The sequence below is a fragment of the Octopus sinensis genome, linkage group LG24 (genome assembly GCF_006345805.1).
Source record: "Octopus sinensis linkage group LG24, ASM634580v1, whole genome shotgun sequence".
Classification (NCBI taxonomy): domain Eukaryota; kingdom Metazoa; phylum Mollusca; class Cephalopoda; order Octopoda; family Octopodidae; genus Octopus; species Octopus sinensis.
This window is the reverse complement of record NC_043020.1, coordinates 15,301,135-15,320,673: the sequence shown is the minus strand read 5'-3', so window position 1 is coordinate 15,320,673 and position 19,539 is coordinate 15,301,135. Positions and strand designations below refer to the sequence as shown.

Sequence of the window (19,539 nt, the reverse complement as noted above, 5' to 3'; positions counted from 1 at the left end):
TCTTACTTGTTTCAGTCATTTGACTGTGACCATGTGATAATTAACACTTTCTTGACATCAGCATATACTTGTTTATAACTAACATACATTTTATTCCACAGATCTTCTTATACTAAAACTGCTGATCTGAAGGACGTACAGTATATAACATCACTCATTTGGTCATCGTCTTCGTCGACTTCAAAATCAATAAGAAAAGCAGAGTGTTCAGCCAAAGACTTACAGTCAACGAAATTTTAATTTTAAAGATATAGAAATTTATTTCTTTACTACCCACAAGGAGCTAAACACAGAGAGGACAAATAAGGACAGACAAACAGATGAAGTTGATTATATCAATCCCAGTGCGTAACTGGTACTTATTTAATCGACCCCAAAAGGATGAAAGGCAAAGTCGACCTCGGCGGAATTTGAACTCAGAATGTAGCAGCAGACGAAATACGGCTACGCATTTCGCCCTGGCGTGCTAACGTTTCTGCCAGCTCGCCGCCTTCTTAAAGATATAGAAATTGTTGTACTTACTGAAGTAAATAATTTACCTTTGGAATTGTGTTCCAGTGTGAAGAACAAATTCAAGTTGGATGGCATCAGCTGTGGCAAGATCAGCAATCGAGGTATAACCAGCAGAGAACAGTAATCTAGCTTGTTGGCCATTCAGTAATGAAATACATACTAAGTCGCATAGTTCTGGTTGGATACCAAACGTCAGTCGACTGTGAAACTGGGAGAGAAGAACTTCAAGCATAGTCCATCCTAAGCGAGCACAGAATACTGTGACCATCCCTGACAAATTAACATGAAATATTTTGTAGTTTTTAAGTAATTCAAATCACAGAATCAGAGTTTACAGATTCTAGAGTAATTATACATAATTAGTGAAAAATAGTATTGTTGTTTGCAAGATTCCAATGAAGCGATCACTGTTTCCCAGCATTTCTAATGATGCGTGACAAGGAATATCCGTAACTCAATTCACTAAAAACATCTCAAAGAACTTTGTTCACAAAGAACTAGTTTTTGTTCTTCAGTTTTCTTTTATGTTTACATCCTTTGTCAATATTCACCAACAATAGATGTTGTTTGTTCCTTCTCGAGCTATGCCTGGCTCATTAGGGTCGGTTTCCCGGTTTCCTTGGCATATAGGTTACCCACCTGGATGGGATGCCGTCACAGGTGAGCTGCAAGATGCAGGAGGAAAGAGTGAGAGAAAGTTGTGGTGAAAGAGTCAGCAGAAGTTCACCATTACCTTCTGCCGGAGCTTTGTTGAGCTTAGGTGTTTCGCTCATAAACACATACATCGCCCAGTCTGAGATTCGAACCCGCGATCCCTCAACCACAAGTCCACTGCTTTAACCACTAGGCCATGTGCTTCCATACCAACAATAGATACATACATACAATTATATAAACATATACATGTATATATAAATACACATATCTAGTCATCATCATCTGTTTTCCATGCTTGTATGGGTTGGATGGTTTGGCTAGAGCCGGAAAGCTGGAGAGCTGCACCAGGTTCAATTTGTTTTTTTTTTTGGCATGGTTTCTACAGTTGGATGCATTTCTCAACATCAACCACTTTACAGAGTGGACTAGGTGCTTTTACATGGCACCAGCAGCAACAGGGTCACTGAGTAACTTGCAAGACAAAAACCCCTTCAGTTTGGAGGGGAACATTAACCAAGGTGGTTTATGCTTTAAGGATCATATCTAAACATATATACATATACATATATATATATATATATATATAATATATATATATATATATATATATATATATATAAGTTCAGCAAAAATTTAGATTCAAATGAATATGGTACTTAATTTAGATGCACCAGAATTCTGTATGGTGTTATCCATAAAAATCCGTGGGGTGATTATAATCAAAATAAGCAACAAGAATGACTCCAGTAATTTGGTACAATCGTTTCGTACTACATCATTTTATTAAATGTTGTAAATATTACAACAGTTTTAAAATGCTAAGTACTCATCAGCCAATTATAGAGGTTTTCCATTAATACAAAAATTTTCATATCAAGTGGCAATATTATAGAGAAGGTAGATACATAGACAAAGATGTGGATTTAAATTTTAAGAACATTTGAGGTAGTGGAGCTCATCAACTGATTGACTAAGATTCAGTTGTTCCAAACTACTTTAAGGTTCTGAGAATGAAGAACAAGTGAGAGGAGGCAATAAAGATTTTCTAATTATAGAAATGGGGTATATATATATATATATAAGGAAATGGTTGACAGCGTTTTTGAATTTCATGCTGGCAGGGGCATAAAATGAAAATTAAATTAGTCAAGGAAATAATCATTTTAAAGATAAAGAACATTACCAGCAAATGTAGCAGCTGATTGCTGGAGTGACTGGAGTTGCCCCTTGTTGCAAGTGTATTTCTTAGCAACTTCACTGAGTGGCATCTCTTGTACTAGATCATTCAGACATAGACAGGTGTAGAATCTCTTGTGGATATTCAACGTACGTAGTTGCTTGGAAGTTTTCACCGGGATGTAACCTCTGATAGCTTTTGCAATAAAACCTTCTTCCACTCCAACTAGTTCAGCCACACGGCGCTGACCCGGGCCTAGTTTCTCCCAGAGACAGTAGTAGTTATACCAGTCAAGGTTAGCAGCTATATCTTGATTGTAAATAGGAGTCACCTAAGGAGAAGACAGAGAACTAGATTACAAACCATCCATAAGAATGGTCAGTGTGTCCATATTATCACTAATTGCTAACACACCACATTAACTGACCAAGATTACAATATAACGCAATGGTTTCTACTAACAATATGATCTCACCAACCACATTATCACAGACTGCTAACACATCAAATTCTATACTATAACTTTTGTGTCTGTATCATCATGACCAACAACACAATACATACAATCTATTTAAATTCAAAGACCATTCATATATCATCGTCATCATCATCATCGTTTAACGTCCGCTTTCCCTATTAGCATGGGTTGGACGATTTGACTGAGGTCTGGCGAACATCAAAGGATCTCCATGTGTCCAACACACGTGGACATGCCTACAAAGTCAGAAAACAACACAGCTCCCATGACTTTCGAAAACATTTTTTCACGCTCAGAGTTGCTGAAGCATGGAATAAACTGCCTGCGTCAGTTGTTGACTGCCATAACACTGCATCCTTTAAGGCCCTCATGCTTTCCGAAATCCGCCGAAACTACACCTGATTATATATACACTTTAGATGAGTTGTAGTGCACCTGAGCACTGTACACAATTATTATTATTATTATTATTAAAATTGTAGCTCCTTCCAAAAAACATATTTCAATGTTTATTCTCACTGCATTTTCCCTTCCCTCAGATAGAATTGAGAGCACCAATTATATAATTATAAAGATTTAGCTAGTTTTTACACCCTTCTCACTTCCATGAATCAATAACTAAAAATATATATAAAAGTTGGAAGAATATAAAATGGAGAAAATATGCACCAAGTAAAGGATGTGAAGCTCACTCTCAAGGACAAAACATCTTCTTGCTCTCTGCAGTTCGGTGAACACATGAAGGCCTTCATCGGGAGAGAGGGCTGATGCTAACACAGCAGAACCAAGTTTTGTTGGGAAAAAACAAGATTCAATTGTTTCTGCACCATCTGTAAAATAGGAAAAAAAAACAATATAAATAGACCAATTTTATAATGATGGCTGACCTTGAGAGTCAGGGCGAATTAGTCAAGACTGACGTGTAAAATTTGCCTGCTCAGTCATTTAATGCCTGTTATCCTATTTCTTTACTACCCACAAGGGACTAAACACAGAGAGGACAAACAAGGACAGACAAACGGATTAAGTCAATGATATCGACCCCAATGCGTAACTGGTACTTATTTAATCAACCCCGAAAGGATGGAAGGCAAATTTGATCTCGGCAGAATTATCCATGCTGGCAAAGGTTGGACAGTCTGACAAGAGCTAATAAGCCAGAAGACTGCACCAGACTTCACAGTCCGTTTTGGCATGGTTTTTACAGCTGGATGCCCTTCCTAACACCAACCACCCTACAGAGTGAACTGGAATGCTTTTCACATGACACCAGCACCAACGAGGTCTGTTTTGACATGTTTTTTACAGTTGGATGTCCCTCCTAATACCAACCACCTTACAGAGTGAACTGAATGTTTTTACATGGCACCAGCTGGTGAGGTCTATTTTGGCATGGCTTTTATGGCTGAATTCCCTTCCAAAGGCCAACCATTTTATGGAGCGGACTGAATACTTTTTTATGTGGAACCAGCACCAACAAATAATATGAATAGTTAATACATATGCCTATATGTATGAACTTATATGAATATGAATCTCTCTCTCCATACACACACACACACACACACACACACACAAGCATTTTACTCTTTTATCTATCAGTTTATATGCCCTATATTACCTTACATGTGACATGTATACAGTTTCTTAAAGATATTCATTGATTTCCAGGAAGGAAAGAGTTGTATTATTTTCCGATCTCCTGCATGTACTCTGAGACCTAGTGAGAGCAGCTGTGTGTTAAGTAGCTTGCTTACCAGCCACATGGTTCTGGGTTCAGTCCCACTGTGTGGCACCTTGGGCAAGTGTCTTCCACTATAGCCTCAGGCTGACCAAAGCCTTGTGAGTGGATTTTGTAGACGGAAACTGAAAGAATACTATCGTATATATGTATATATGTATGTGTGTGTATATGTTTGTGTGTCTGTGTTTGTCCCCCCCAACATCGCTTGACAACCAATGTTGGTGTATTTACATCCCCATAACTTAGCGGTTTGGCAAAAGAGACCAATAAAATAAGTACTAGGCTTACAAAGAATAAGTCCTGGAGTCGATGTGTTCGACTAAAGGCAGTGCTGCAGCATGGCCAAAATCAAATGACTGAAACAAGTAAAAGAGTAAATAGATGAAAAATATTGTACAACTACTATCATTGCTGCTGCTGCTACTACTACAACTACAACTACTACTACTACTACTACGAGTCCTCTATACCACTGCCACCACGAGCAGCAGTAATGTTTCGTATTTGCTTTTTCACACAGAGGCCTATGTTGGGTGGTTTTTCTGAGCCAGTGTGTTATGAATTGCCAACCTTCCTGGTTACTTCGGCAGGCATTAGAGTATCTAATCTAAAACCAGAATATACATGTGATAACTTAAACCAAGATATACAACAGCGTTAAAAGAAAGCACAAAAAAACTAGAATAATTTTAACAGGAGTGGCTGTGTGGTAAGTAGCTTGCTAACCAACTACATGGTTCTGGGTTCAGTCCCACTGCGTGGCATCTTGGGCAAGTGTCTTCTGCAAAAGCCTCGGGCCAACCAAAGCCTTGTGAGTGGATTTGGTAGACGGAAACTGAAAGAAATCTGTCGTATATATATATATGTATGTGTGTCTATATGTTTGTGTGTCTGTGTTTGTCACCCTAGCATTGCTTGACAACCGATGCTGGTGTATTTACGTCCCCGTCACTTAGCGGTTCGGCAAAAGAGACCAATAGAATAAGTACTGGGCTTACAAAAACTAAGTCCCAGGGTCGATTTGCTCGCCTAAAGGCAGTGCTCCAGCATGGCCACAGTCAAAATGACTGAAACAAGTAAAAGAGTAAAAGAGTAAAGAAGACATGATTATTCTTTTTACCAGAATCTTCCTTTGTGATGTTTCGGGCAGAAATAAATTCATTTTCTTTAAGAAAGTCGATACATTCCGAGACCAGGCTAACATTGTTTTCTCTTCTCTCTTCATCTTCGACAGATGCAGAAAGAAGTGTGCAGGCTGAATAGAGGGAGACATCTGACACACTAATAGCAGCACCACTCACAATTATCTGAAAAGAAAATTGCATTAATTAGCTAGATTTAGTTAGATTACATACATCATCATCATCATCTTCATCATCATCGTTTAGCGTCCGTTTTCCATGCTAGCATAGTTTGGACGGTTCAACTGGGGTCTGGGAAGCTAGGATGCTGCGCCAGGCCCAGTCTGTTCTGGCAGTGTTTCTACAGCTGGATGCCCTTCCTAATGCCAACCACTCTGTGAGTGTAGTGGGTGCTTTTTATGTGCCACCAGCACAGGTGCCAGGGGAAGCTGGCAGCGGCCACGATCGGATGGTGCTTCTTACGTAATTATACACACACACATACACAGCAGACTCATGGTCGAGGGATTGTGGGTTCGAATCTTAGACCAGGCAATGTGTGTATTTATGAGCAAAACACCTAAGCTCCACACGGCTCCGGCAGAAGGTAATGGTGAAACTTCTGCTGACTCTTTCACCACAACTTTCTCTCACTCTTTCCTCCTGCATCTTGCAGCTCACCTGTGACAGACCAGCGTCCCGTCCAGGTGGGGAACCTATACACCAAGGAAACCGGCCCTAATGACCCAGGCGTGGCTTGAGAAGGAACAAACACATATAAACATAGTAAAAAAGTGTTTTGGTGAATAGCTTTTGGTACAATGTGTGTGTATGTGTATGGACGCACACACACACACACACACACACACATTCTTGATGTGACTCATATTGAAAGGGTTATGTGAATTGTGCCAACACTATTTTCAATATTTTTCAAAGATTCCCAAATCCTTTGTGTTTCAGATGATTTGAGAAATAATGGAATAATTTGATATTAAATGATGATAACAATAATCATCATCGTCATCGTTTAACGTCCGTTTTCCAATTTAGCATGGGTTGGACGGTTCGACTGGGGTCTGGGAAGCCAGAAGGCTGCACCAGGCTCCAGTCTGATCTAGCAGTGTTTCTACAGCTGGATGCCCTTCCTAACGCCAACCACTCCGTGAGTGTAGTGGGTGCTATTTACGTGCCAGGTGAGGCTGGCAACAGCCACGATCGGCTGGTGCTTTTTACGTGCCACCGGCACGGAGGCCAGTCAAGGCGGCACTGGCAACAGTCACGTTCGGATGGTTCTTTTATGTGCCACTGGCACTGGCAAATAATAATGATGATGATGATGATGATCATAATAATAATAATAATAATAATAATAATAATAATAATAATAATAATAATTAATAATAATAATAATAATAATAATAATAATAATAATAATAATGATAATAATAATTCAAAAAGTAAAGTTAGAAAAATCTCAAGAATCTTATCCAATTACTTCCAAGATTGCTCTTTTCAAAGATGTAGTCGGTCCATCTTGTAAACACTTCATAAAAGAACTTTTGATAGGAGGTAGGGCAGCATTGAGCAGTTCATAAGCACGGGCCTTCTCATTAACTTTACATATAAGAATGCTCTCACCTGAAATAAAACGTGCAACCTTTAGTTTGTACACAGATCACAGAACACATCAAAGTAAAATGATTTCATTGGACAGTGAACACAAATGTATTTAATGCAGTGAACTTAACTTTGATAAACCGAGATGTGGGGCATTTAGCATTGTTTAGTTAATATCCAAAGAATGGAAAAAGGGGACACTTCAAAATGAAAATAATATATTTGAAAATGACGAAGACTGAATCTCTGAGATATGCTGTGACTGTGAAGACCTGACAAATGAAGTGAGTTCATGGCTTGCAGGATGGCCTGCTGTGCTAACCTTGGATCGTAGAGTGACCCGCTGTTCTTGAGGAGACCTATTGAGTCAAGTACGTCAGCACCAACATCAAAATAAAAATCAAATGGGAACTGTAGTTAAGATACCCGTGCCGGTGACACGTAAAAAGTACCATCCGAATGTGGCAGATGCCAGCGCCACCTGACTGGCGCCCATGTCAGTGACACGTAAAAGCACCAACCGATTGTGGCCGTTGCCAGCCTCGTCTGGCCCCCGTGCCGGTAGCACGTAAAAAGCATCATCCGATCGTGGCTGCTGCCAGACTCCCCTGGCACATGTGCCGGTGGCACGTAAAAAGCACCCACTACACTCACGGAGTGGTTGGCGTTAGGAAGGGCATCCAGCTGTAGAAACACTGCCAGATCAGACTGGAGCCTGGTGCAGCCTCCTGGCTTCCCAGATCCCGGTCAAACCGTCCATGCTAGCAAGGAAAATGGACGTCAAATGATGATGATGATGATTTTAATAAGTTGATACCCAACAGTCTTAATTAAAATGTTAAATAAGTAATGTGGTGATGAGTAAGACAGACTTAACTTCAGAAGATGGGATCACATATTCAGAGATGAAATAAGTAATGCTATGAAGGGAAGGATAGCCTAAACTTTAGTAGATGGGGTTAGCAACTCTGGACCATGTTTTGGTCTTAGTAAATCTCTTCAGTTCAGTTTGAGGAAAAGTTGTGAAGTAAGGAACAAAGCAAAGTGTATAGCTTACATAATAAGCACATGGGAATGAACTTGCAGTTCCTCACCAAAGTATGAACCAAATATACTCTCAATGAGTAATTTAGCTTTCAATTAAGAAATAATATCATCATCATCATCATCATCATTTAATGTCCATTTTCCATGCTAGCATGGGTTGGACGGTTCAACCGGGGTCTGGTAAGCCATGGAGGCAGCACCAGGCTCTAGTCTGATTTGGCAGTGTTTCTACAGCTGGATGCCCTTCCTAACACCAACCACTCCATGAGTGTAGTGGGTGTTTTTTACATGCCACCGGCACAGGAGCTAGAGCAGGCTGGCAAACATCCACGATCGGTTGGTGCTTTTACATGTCACTGACACGGACACCAGTCAGGCGACACTAGTAACTGCCACGCTCGAATGGTACTTTTTACGTGTCACCGGCACGGGTTTCTTAACTACAATTTCCATTTGAATTTTTTGATGTTGACGTACTTGACTCAATAGGTCTCCTCAAGAACAGCAGGTCACTCTATGATCCAAGGTTAGCACAGCAGGCTGTCCTGCGAGCTTAATCTCACTTCATTTGTCGGATCTTCGGATCCTCAAGAACAGCAAGTCACTCTACATATGAACTTAAATTAACATATGTACTTAAATTAAATAGTTTAGCTTTTAGTTAATGAGCACTAAATATGCTTTGCATATGAAATGTACTTTAATCAAACCTTTTAATTTTAAATTAACAAGTGCCAAATTCGTAGTAATTTAACCTTCAATCTATGAGTTCTAATTAATTTTGTAAAAGTGAAGAACAGGTTTGTTGTGTCAGAACCTGCACAATATTTAGTAAACTAACACAATTCTTTCTATTTTCTACATGTTTTGGTAACTTTTCAAAACTGAAGTTGATTTCTATAATAGTTTTTACAATAGCAGACCTGTACGACCTATATGTGAAACAAAGCTACGTGTTTGAATTTACAACAGGCTACAAATTATAAATGTCACAAACAGAAGAACATAACAAAAAATTATAAATTATAAATGTTACAAAAAAAAAAATCATACATTCCTAGGTTTTAAATCTAACCAAAATCTACTTTACGTCCTTCTGGGATGAAATAGTCAATGAAATAGTCAAAAGAGAATCCTTTCTTTCTATTATTAAAATTAGGCTTAACCCTTTAGCATTTAAACTGACCATATCTGGCCAAAAGATTCTACCTGTTTTATGTTCAAACTGGCCAGATCTGGCCTCTCACACCTACTCCAAAGTGTCATTCTAAAAATATACAATCACATCTTCGAAATCTCAAAGCTATAAGATAACATGTGGTCAATTCAAAACAGTGTGAATAAACAAGCATTACATTTGACAGAGTAGTCTGAACGCTAAAGGGTTAAACCAGAAAGCAGGCAGAATCATTAGCACAATAGACAAAATGCTTAATGGGATTTCTTCCAGCTTTTTATGTTCAGAGTTCAGATGTTATTGAGGTTGAGTCTACTGTCATCCTTTTATGAGTCACTAGGGTTAATATAGTCAACTAGCTCAAAGTTGAGCTCAGAAAGGGGTAGCAAATATCAAAGTTCTGTCCAAGTCAATCACTATGATAGATTGTTAGCCACTACACACATTTTTTTCTCTCCTTGTTTCCTTGTTTTTTCTGTGTCCCTTTCTGCAGAAGAGCACAGGCTCGAAATGTAAAAGACTTCTATTCCTGAGCGTTATACTAATACATCTGTTTGTTTTGTACACCACCTGTCTTCGTCTTTTGTTTTTTTCGTAAAGTCTCCCTATATATATATATATATATATATATATATATATACACACATCTACGACGGGCTTCTTTCAGTTTCCATCTACCAAATCCACTCACAAGGCTTTGGTCAACCCGAGGCTATAGCAGAAGACACTTGCCCATGGTGCCACACAGTGGGACTGAACTTGGAACCATGTGGTTCGTAAGCATGCTATTTACCACACAGCCACTTATACCCCTTTTTGTTTTTTGACAAAACATGTAAAGGGGGTAAAGTGCCACTTGAAAGGGAGCACTAAGTTGCAAAGGGCTGAGAGACATTGCTCTATGGTAATTCTATCTAAGGTTATGTTACTCACCCAAAATCATATTAAAATATATTTTAATGAAAAGATACCCCATGAAGTTTCATCATAAAACATCCACCATAGTCATGCACACATCAATACATAAATAAACTACGTAAGACCAACAAACCTTTAGTATCAACACCTTTACGTCCAGCTCTTCCAACCATTTGCTTGTATGTCCTTGCATCAATGACTTGCCCATAAAACAAAAGACTTCGTATTATGACTCGCCGTGCAGGTAAGTTGACACCAGAAGACAAGGTTGATGTAGCAACCAAAACCTTCAGTATTCCAACACGAAAAGCTGACTCTATAATTTCTCTCTCATCAAATGTAAGACCTGTGAAATTTATAATTCAATGATGTCATCATAGAAAATGTATGTGGTTAATTATGCCAAAAAATACATAAACCAAAACAAGCAAATATTCTAAAACTATATGTGTGTATGTGTGTGTGTGTGTATGTGTGTGTGTGTGTATGCATTTAAATAATGAAGGAGATAAATTGAATATTAATTTAATTAATAGCAATTTAAAACCAGTAGCCTAGCATACAAAAATCTGAAAAATCAGAGAAAATTCTAATACGTGTGCATATTTTAAGGGCTAAAAACAACTGTGGACAGCCATATGCTAGAAATAGATCATCTACGATCAAACTACAAAGAAAGAATGTTCTCTAGAGAAAGTTCAACGGACACCAGAACAATAGGCGGGCAAGACAGATGAAAATTATATAAAAATCAAGAATTAATCGCATACCGGTTTCATCTAATAACGAATAAATCACTTACATAATCCTTCGTCCGTAGGACTCATCAGTACAATCGTTCCAAAAGCAATATAATTTGTAAAACTAACTACCAGTTTTCCGTATAAAAACAGACACGTGCTTAGTTCCACCGATTACATTGGGGGTTAATTTCAAATGTCTTTGTAGTTTGATCATAGATGATCTATTTCTAGCATATGGCTATCCACATAGTGGTTTTTAGCCCTTAAAAAAAAAATATATATATATATATATATATATATATATATATGCTGTAATATACAGCTACTTCCACTCGGGATAGGTTTAGCTTGTTTTGCCCATTCTGAGTTCAAGAGTAGATTAAGGCCATCAACATCCCCAGGGCCTCCAATTGTTAGCTTTATGGGATGGAATTGCATGTCATTCTCCTGTTGGTGCCAGCTATCCTGAGGGAAGCTTTGGAGGGAACCAGCTACTATTTGGCTCAATTGGTCTTTCACCCCTACACCTGGTTCCAATGATCAATTTGCACATCAGAAGTGCTTCAAACTTTCACCAGAGTTTCCTCTGGCTTCATCCCAACTGAGCGTGGGTTATCATCTTTCAGGTCCCCAGCCACATGCTACACCTGGATCAAAGCAGGAACATGCAGGTCTCTCAAGCAAATACAAATGCATGAACCCAACCTGGAAATGACACTTTGAAGCACCATACATTGTTAGTTCTACGACATAATAGTCCAAGAAAATCATCAATTTCACATTAACATTATGGATGAGTGCCACATTATTTGTAAAGTAGAGGTCCAGAGCATTTTTACCTCTTGTTGGGTGGAACATTATTTACTCCATGAATAGCAGATTTGTAAGGTCAAGCAGAGACTCTGCTCACCTCTAGTCATGTAGTGACATACCTGAGAGGAGGTGGCCCACAAGCCATTCAGTATTAAGAAGGTTGATGTCTCCAAGAAGAAATATGTGAAGGCTGTTGTCCTCCATATTTTTTAGGCTCTCTTCAAATGAGTCCCCAGAACTGGGACCATCTAGTGGATGATATGTAATACATATTACTATTTTGATTTTTTCAATATATACTATTAGTGTGTCCACAAACTGAGTTTGAGTGTGGTTGTAGGCCTACAGGGGTGACAACTACACAGATTTTTTTCTCCTGTCAGTTTGAAATGGAAATTGCTTTGTGTATCTCAGCATCTGCCAGGTCAGCAGTTAGATGTGTTTCTCCTAGTGTCATACATACTACTTGATTACAGGTAACTAGGTCTCTCAGGTATGGGGTTTTGCTCAGGTGGGTTATAACAAGGCCCCTGACATTCAGCAGGAACATTGGTGTAACATATGGGGTCTCAGTAGCAGCCACTGGTTTGATATTTGTGGAGGTGTCAGAGGTGGCCATCCTGGATCTTTTGTTGTTTACAGTGGTCTTGAGTGCTGGTATGTGTTTCTCTGACTCAATGTCTGATGAAACCAAGTCAGCTGCCTTTCAATGATCTGTGTCATATCCAAAAAAGATCACCATTCAGCTGCTGCTGTCCACACTGCATCTACATGACTTCTTCTTAGGAACAGTACATATAATGTCCACATATTTCCAGAGAGAAGGCATCTGTTTACAGAGCCTTTGTTTTTGCAAGTTCGACATTTCTTTTTTAACGCAGGACTGAGATGGATGACACATGCAGGTCAAAAATGTCCTAGCAAGCTTAACCAGGTGATGATAATGAATTAAGCTGGTGCTCAAAGTGACCTATATCAAAGCTCTGAAGGTAGATCATAGCCCAAGACTAAAGGATTCCTTTGAAGAAAGAACCTTAACACTAAGCTCAAAGAATCCCGGGAAATATGATAGAATGTTAGACACCACAGATAAATTCATATGATGGAGATACACAAGGATGTTATTTTACCAAACTGACAAATCTACTATAAAACGTTGATTATCAAAACCAACTAAGGATTTCTCTAAAGTAAGTTTCATCTTAAAAAGTAAAGAATTGTTTCAGTTTTCTTTGATATAAGTTTGCAACCACAAATGGAAGCAAAATAAAAAATCGATTTCAAAAATCAAAATCAAAATCGAAATCGATCAACTTCAATGAAAATTGCAGCTGTGAGACCAGTGCCGGTGGTACGTAAGAAAACCATCCGAACGTGGCTGTTGCCAGCACCGCCCCGACTGGCCTCGTGCCAGTGGTACGTAAAAAGCACCATCCGATTGTGGTCGTTTGCCAGCCTCGCCTGGCCCCCGTGCAGGTGGCATGTAAAAAGCACCATCCGATCGTGGCCGTTTGTCAGCCTCGTCTGGCACCTATGCTGGTGGCATGTAAAAGGCACCCACTACACTCATGGAGTGGTTGGCGTTAGGAAGGGCATCCAGCCGTAGAAACATTGCCAGATCAGACTGGGCCTGGTGCAGCCTTCTGGCTTCCCAGACCCCAGTCAAACCGTCCAACCCATGCTAGCATGGAAAGCGGACGCTAAACGATGATGATGATGATTTCAATAAAAGTAAATTAAAACCAATTTAGAACTAACCTGCATGATGAAAAGCTACTCCACATTGAACAGTTTTTCCTAAAACAAAATCCAAACCAGCAGGACTTCTCTCAAGCTGAACTTTGATGTCATGAGTTGCTTCTTTGTCGATGGGCAGCAAAGAGGTGGTGGCTTCCTCTTCTGATCATGAGAAATAAGAAACAAAAAAGACATTTTAAATCTTTATCTTTTCCATCTTTCTACCTGTTTCAGTAGATAGACTGTGGCCATGCTACGGCACATTCTAGTCAAATGAATCATTCTAACAGATATCCAGCCTGTGATATGCTTATTATTAGAAATTAGAGGAACATTAAATTGGTAGTTTTGGTTATTTCTGATGTTTTTAGTGCCAGAAAAAACTGCAATTGGGTTAAATATATCATGATGGGGATAAAATATTTCTAACCTGGAACCACAAAAAGAAACATTTAGCATTCTCTACTGTTGCAGTGGTCCAGTTTGGAGATTCCGTGTTTTTAATGCCAAAAATTAGCAGCAGTGTTTCCAAATATATCCATTAATGTATATTTCTTCCTTCTTTGCTTTAGCAAGTACAGTTTTAAAACTTTCAATCTCTTACAATTATTTTGTTGTTATTGTTGTTGTTGGCACCTAAAAAGATGAGATGGTCAAGGCTGGAATATTTTTAATAGCAGATTACTCTGTTCAACAACAATAACCATCACAACTTATAATTTTTTATTTTTTTTTATCAACAGGGTTCCAACCCAGGTCAAAGCAACAAAGTCCACCCGTCACACTTCTCGGTCCAACATTACTGCTTGTAGGTCCTGGATACATTCCAGGCCAGTGTCTGTGACCAAGTTGTCGATGTAAGTGTGACCTTATGACATGCATAAGATCTGGTCATCAAATCTAAGTAGAGACTTCAAACTTAAAATCTTCAAAGCCACAGTCGAACCAATTCTACTATATGGCTCAGAAACCTGGACGTTATCAAAGAAGCTTGAGAGGCAGTTGGATGGAACCTACACTCGCCTCCTTATGAGAGCTCAAAATCTCTCGTGGAAGCATCATCCAACCAAAATGCAAATATATGGAAAACTACCACCTGTGTCATCTCTTGTGAAAAGTAGGAGAGTCCAGTTTGCTGGACATTGTTGTAGAGCTGAAAATGAGGCAATTTCTACTTTTCTCCTCTGGAAGCCATCTACTCGCAATACCAGAGGGCACACACTCTCCTACCCTGATGTAATCTCCAGGGATACAGGCATCCAGCAACAGGACCTCTGTAATGCTATGATAGACTGTGAAGTCTGGTGTAGCATGGTAAATTTCATTGTCTCAACCACAGTCAAACAATGATGATGATGATGAAGTGTGACCTTTTCCTCCTCACCATGAAGCGGGCACTACAAAACTAATTTGGATGCTTCTTGTTCAGGGTGGTGCATGCAGTGACCAGGTAGTTGCAGCCACCTTTGCCTGAAAACTTCAAGTACTTAGGCGGTTGGGTGAGCAGTTTGGAAGTAAACATCAAGATCAGGAAGGCACAAGCATGAACAGCCTATCACAAACTAAAGAAGGTCTGTAACTCCAAATTACCCAGGAGAATCAAAATCAAGCTGTCGTAAGATTTAACACTTAAGAAGTGGCTAAAAACATAATCATGATACCTACCAAGAAAGCAAGGAAGTTGTCAGCCATTCTTATAATTATTAATTTATATTATGCATTTTGTGGGTAATAAAATCATTGGTTGTAGGTGTTCAATAGTCTAATTACCAGTGAACTATATTTATGACAACAGAGGGTCTGTGCAACTTAGGTGAAATAAATACAAGGTATTAATTCCACCCATGACATAAGTTCATTGATTTTCTCACTGAAATGTAAGTTTCTCATTGATATGCATCCCTCCACCACAAACACACATATATTCACAGACACAGACACAGCATAATACTGCATGGTTTCCATCTATTGAATTCCACTTGTATAGCATTGGTCAACCAGAGGCTATGTTATGACATAATATGCCCAAGATGCTGTACAAAGTGATTGAACCCAAAACCAAACAATTTCCAAGCAAACTTCTTAACCGGACAGCCATCCCTACACCTGTATCAATAACATAGATGCAGGCATGGCTGTGTGATAAGAAGTTTGCTTCTAAACCACTTGGTCCCGGGTTCAGTTCCACTGCGTGGAATCTTGGGTGTCTTCTTCTATAGCTTCAGGCCAACTAAAGCCATGAGTGTGTTTTGAGAAGACGGAAACTGAAAAGAAGCCCTTCATGTTTGTGTGTGTGTATGTGTGTGTGTGTCTTTGCTTGTCCCCCCCAGCACTGCTTGACAACTGGTGTTGGTGTGTTTATATCCCCATGACTCAGTGGTTCCACAAATGAGACCAACAGAATGAGAATCAGGCTTTAAAAAAAAAGTACTGGGCTTGATTCGACCAAGCAAAAATTCCTTAGGAGTGGCTGTGTGGTAAGTAGCTTGTATATGAACTACATGGTTCTGGGTTCAGTCCCACTGCATGGCACCTTGGGCAAGTGTCTTCTACTATAGCCTCTGGCCGACCAAAGCCTTGTGAGTGGATTTGGTAGATGGAAACTGAAAGAAGCCTGTCGTCTATATGTATATATATATGTATGCATGTGTGTGTGTATATGTTTGTGTATCTGTGTTTCTCCCCCTAACATTGCTTGACAACCGATGCTGGTGTGTTTACGTCCCTGTAACTTAGCGGTTCGGCAAAAGAGACTGATAGAATAAGTGCTAGGCTTACAAAGAATAAGTCCTGGGGGTCGACTTGCTCGACTAAAGGCGGTGCTCCAGCATGGCCACAGTCAAATGACTGAAACAAGTAAAAGAGTAATAGAGAATGTGGTGCCCCAGCAAGGCCACAGTCTAACGACTGAAACAAGTAAAAGATAGAAGACAATTATTCGTTAATCGAGACTCACCTTGGTCAACAGTCTTTTGTCGCAGGATATGATAGAATTCTCTGGCAATATTATCAGCCAACTTTTCACACCACAGTTTTGTTGGACAGAATATAAGGACGCTATGACCACAAGAGACCGTTTCCAGACAGAGAGAAACAATATGGTCAGCATCTTCTTTCAATTTGGTGTTAATATTAAGCTCATGTAACTTCACCATTGCAGAGTTAAAAATCGTTTGACCAATTTTGATACATTCCGTAAGAGGCACCGGTCGGAAGTTAGTTGTGTATAAAGAGGCATCAAGCCATTTTGCAATGACGTGAAGGTTTGGTAAAGTGGCACTCATACCAATAATCTGGACTTGGACATTTTTATTTGGCGCGTCTTTGATTCTGTAAACAAATTTTAAAATATATTTATTAAAAAAAAAAAGAGGAAAAACAACAAAAACAAACAAACAGAGAAACAAGACATGCAACATAGAGAATATTCCCCTTCATCAGTTGTCCCTGTTTCATCTACTCCGCGTTTCGAAGGCAAGGACAATACACGACTTCGTTGAAACAGTCCTTCACGCAAAGCAAATTAAATAAAATTTGGGATTTTTTTGCGGAGGGTGAAAGTGATAACAAGAACAGGACAGTGAGAACAAGACAGTAAAAACAAACGGTGAGGGGCTGTTGAGCCAAGACGATACCACTTACCTGTTACTCTTGTTAAAATTATTTTGTTTAGAGACAAACAATATCTTAGTGAGCATCAGTTCAAGTAAGTATCCTCGATGTGAGTCTCCTATCATATGCAGTTCATCGACCACTATAACACCTGGGAAATAACAAATGACACTGTGCAGAATAATGGCAGAAGTATTACTTTCAAAATAAGCACAACTTAATCTTTGCATCTTTAACTGGATTTCAATTACATCATGATAATATGAAAACAAAATTATTATAAAGAAAATTTCAGTAAAAGGAATTTTAACAAATTTATACATACAGCTTAATAAACACAATATGTACGATGATGGAATGTTGCTCACTCTTCAGTCCTTATTTTTCTTATCTTGTCTTTAACCTGTCATCTATAGAGTGCAATATCTATACAAATAGCTGTGGTAGCACACCGGGCAAAATGCTTAGCGGTATTTCGTCTGTCGTTACGTTCTGTGTTCAAATTCCGCCAAGGTCAACTTTGCCTTTCATCCTTTCAGGGTCGATAAATTAAGTACCAGTTACGCACTGGGGTCAATGTAATTGACTTAATCCTTTCGTCTGTCCTTGATTGTCCCCTCTGTGTTTAACCCTTTGTGGGTAATAAAGAAATAACAAATAGCTGTGGTATGAGAGGGTACAGGGTGGATTGCTGTCTCAGAACACCATCATCATCAGCATTATCATTATCCTTTCTTTTAACCTTTGTTCTCCATGCTGACATGGGCTGTAGGTTTCAACAGGGATTGGTCAACGTGAGGGCCACCCAGGCACCATTGTCTCCTTTTGCATGGTTTCTATGGCTGGATGCCCTTCCTAACACCAACCACTTTACAGAGTCTATTGGGTGTTTTTACATGGCACCAGGATCCACGAGCCAAGACTAGGATCCCTCGACTGACACAGGGATGTTGAGGACGTGACTGTATACCTGTATACATGGACAGCCACAATTAAGGTGAGAGATATAGGAGTGGCTGTCATTAATATTTTAACAATAGTTACAATATTAATTAGAGGTGATAAAAAAATTAGTTTCTCATTATGATCCATAATTACATTATTGAGTGAGCTGAACATTTATTATGAATTCATACAGGGGCAGGCATAACAGCGTGGTAAGAAGCTTGCTTACCAACCACATGGTTTTAGGTTCAGTCCCACTGCATGACACCTTGGGCAAATGTCTTCAATTATAACCTAGAGGCTGACCAAAGCCTTGTGAGTGGATTTGGTAGACAGAAATTTAAAGAAGACCATTGTATATATATATATATATATATGTTTGTGTCTCCCCTCATCTACATACCAGCACTCCACCCAGATTACCACTGGATATACTGACTCTACTTTCACGGATCTCACTGGATTTTTTGTACATACATACATATATATATATGGCGCAGGGTAGTGGTCTTAGTGCCTGTGTTTGTCCCTCACCACTGCTTGACAACCAGCATTGATGTGTTTAGATTCCCTATGACTTAGCAGTTTGACAGAAGAGATCAATAGATGTACCAGGCTTATAAAAGTACTAGGATCAATTCATTTGACTAAAAAATTCACACACACGCACACATAAATATATAATGTACATATAAACAATGAGCATCTTTCAGTTTCCATTTACCAAATTCACTCACAAGACTTTGGTTGACCTGGGACTATTGTAGAAGACACTTGTCCAAGGTGACATGCAGTGGGGCTGAACCCGGAGCCACGTGGTTGGGAAGCAAGCTTCTTAGCACACAACTATGCCTGTTCCTATATCACTGAGGCATGTCCTTATCTGTTCTTAAATAAGGAATCTCTTATTTCACATGTCTCTAAAAGCATAGTGCTAGCAAACAGAAGAAATGCCAAGAACACTGCTTGTAGCTTACAATTTTTGGAGACATTCAAATGTAAATAAACACACAATTACACACACAGACACACACACACACACATATATACAGCACAAAATTTTGTCAGTGAACAGGTCGCGGTCTCAAAGCGCCGAAAATATTTTGGCAAATTAAATTTAAATGTTGAAGTGAATCTAACAGTTTTTGTGCGTTCCTTAAATGGCTTATAAACACCTTCCATGTTGCAGTTGTTTTCATTCCAGCACACAATCTCAGATCAGGTCACTTGCTATGCA

General features: G+C 39.2%; 1 protein-coding gene across 2 annotated transcripts in view; it reads right to left on the bottom strand.

Moving 5' to 3' along the window:
- LOC115224089 (DNA polymerase theta-like) overlaps positions 1–19,539 on the bottom strand; it is a 59,793-nt gene that overhangs the window by 22,299 nt on the left and 17,955 nt on the right. Inside the window, exons 9-17 of one of the 2 annotated variants that reach the window (XM_029794891.2) lie at positions 17,388–17,508; positions 16,702–17,075; positions 13,767–13,907; positions 10,586–10,798; positions 7,189–7,331; positions 5,690–5,876; positions 3,495–3,655; positions 2,354–2,678; positions 540–783 (exon numbers count right to left, since the gene is read on the bottom strand). In XM_029794891.2, coding sequence (XP_029650751.1) covers positions 540–783; positions 2,354–2,678; positions 3,495–3,655; positions 5,690–5,876; positions 7,189–7,331; positions 10,586–10,798; positions 13,767–13,907; positions 16,702–17,075; positions 17,388–17,508 — 1,909 coding nt within the window. The remainder of the gene's footprint in view (positions 1–539; positions 784–2,353; positions 2,679–3,494; positions 3,656–5,689; positions 5,877–7,188; positions 7,332–10,585; positions 10,799–13,766; positions 13,908–16,701; positions 17,076–17,387; positions 17,509–19,539) is intronic. The other variant, XM_036512810.1, reaches the window with a different exon arrangement.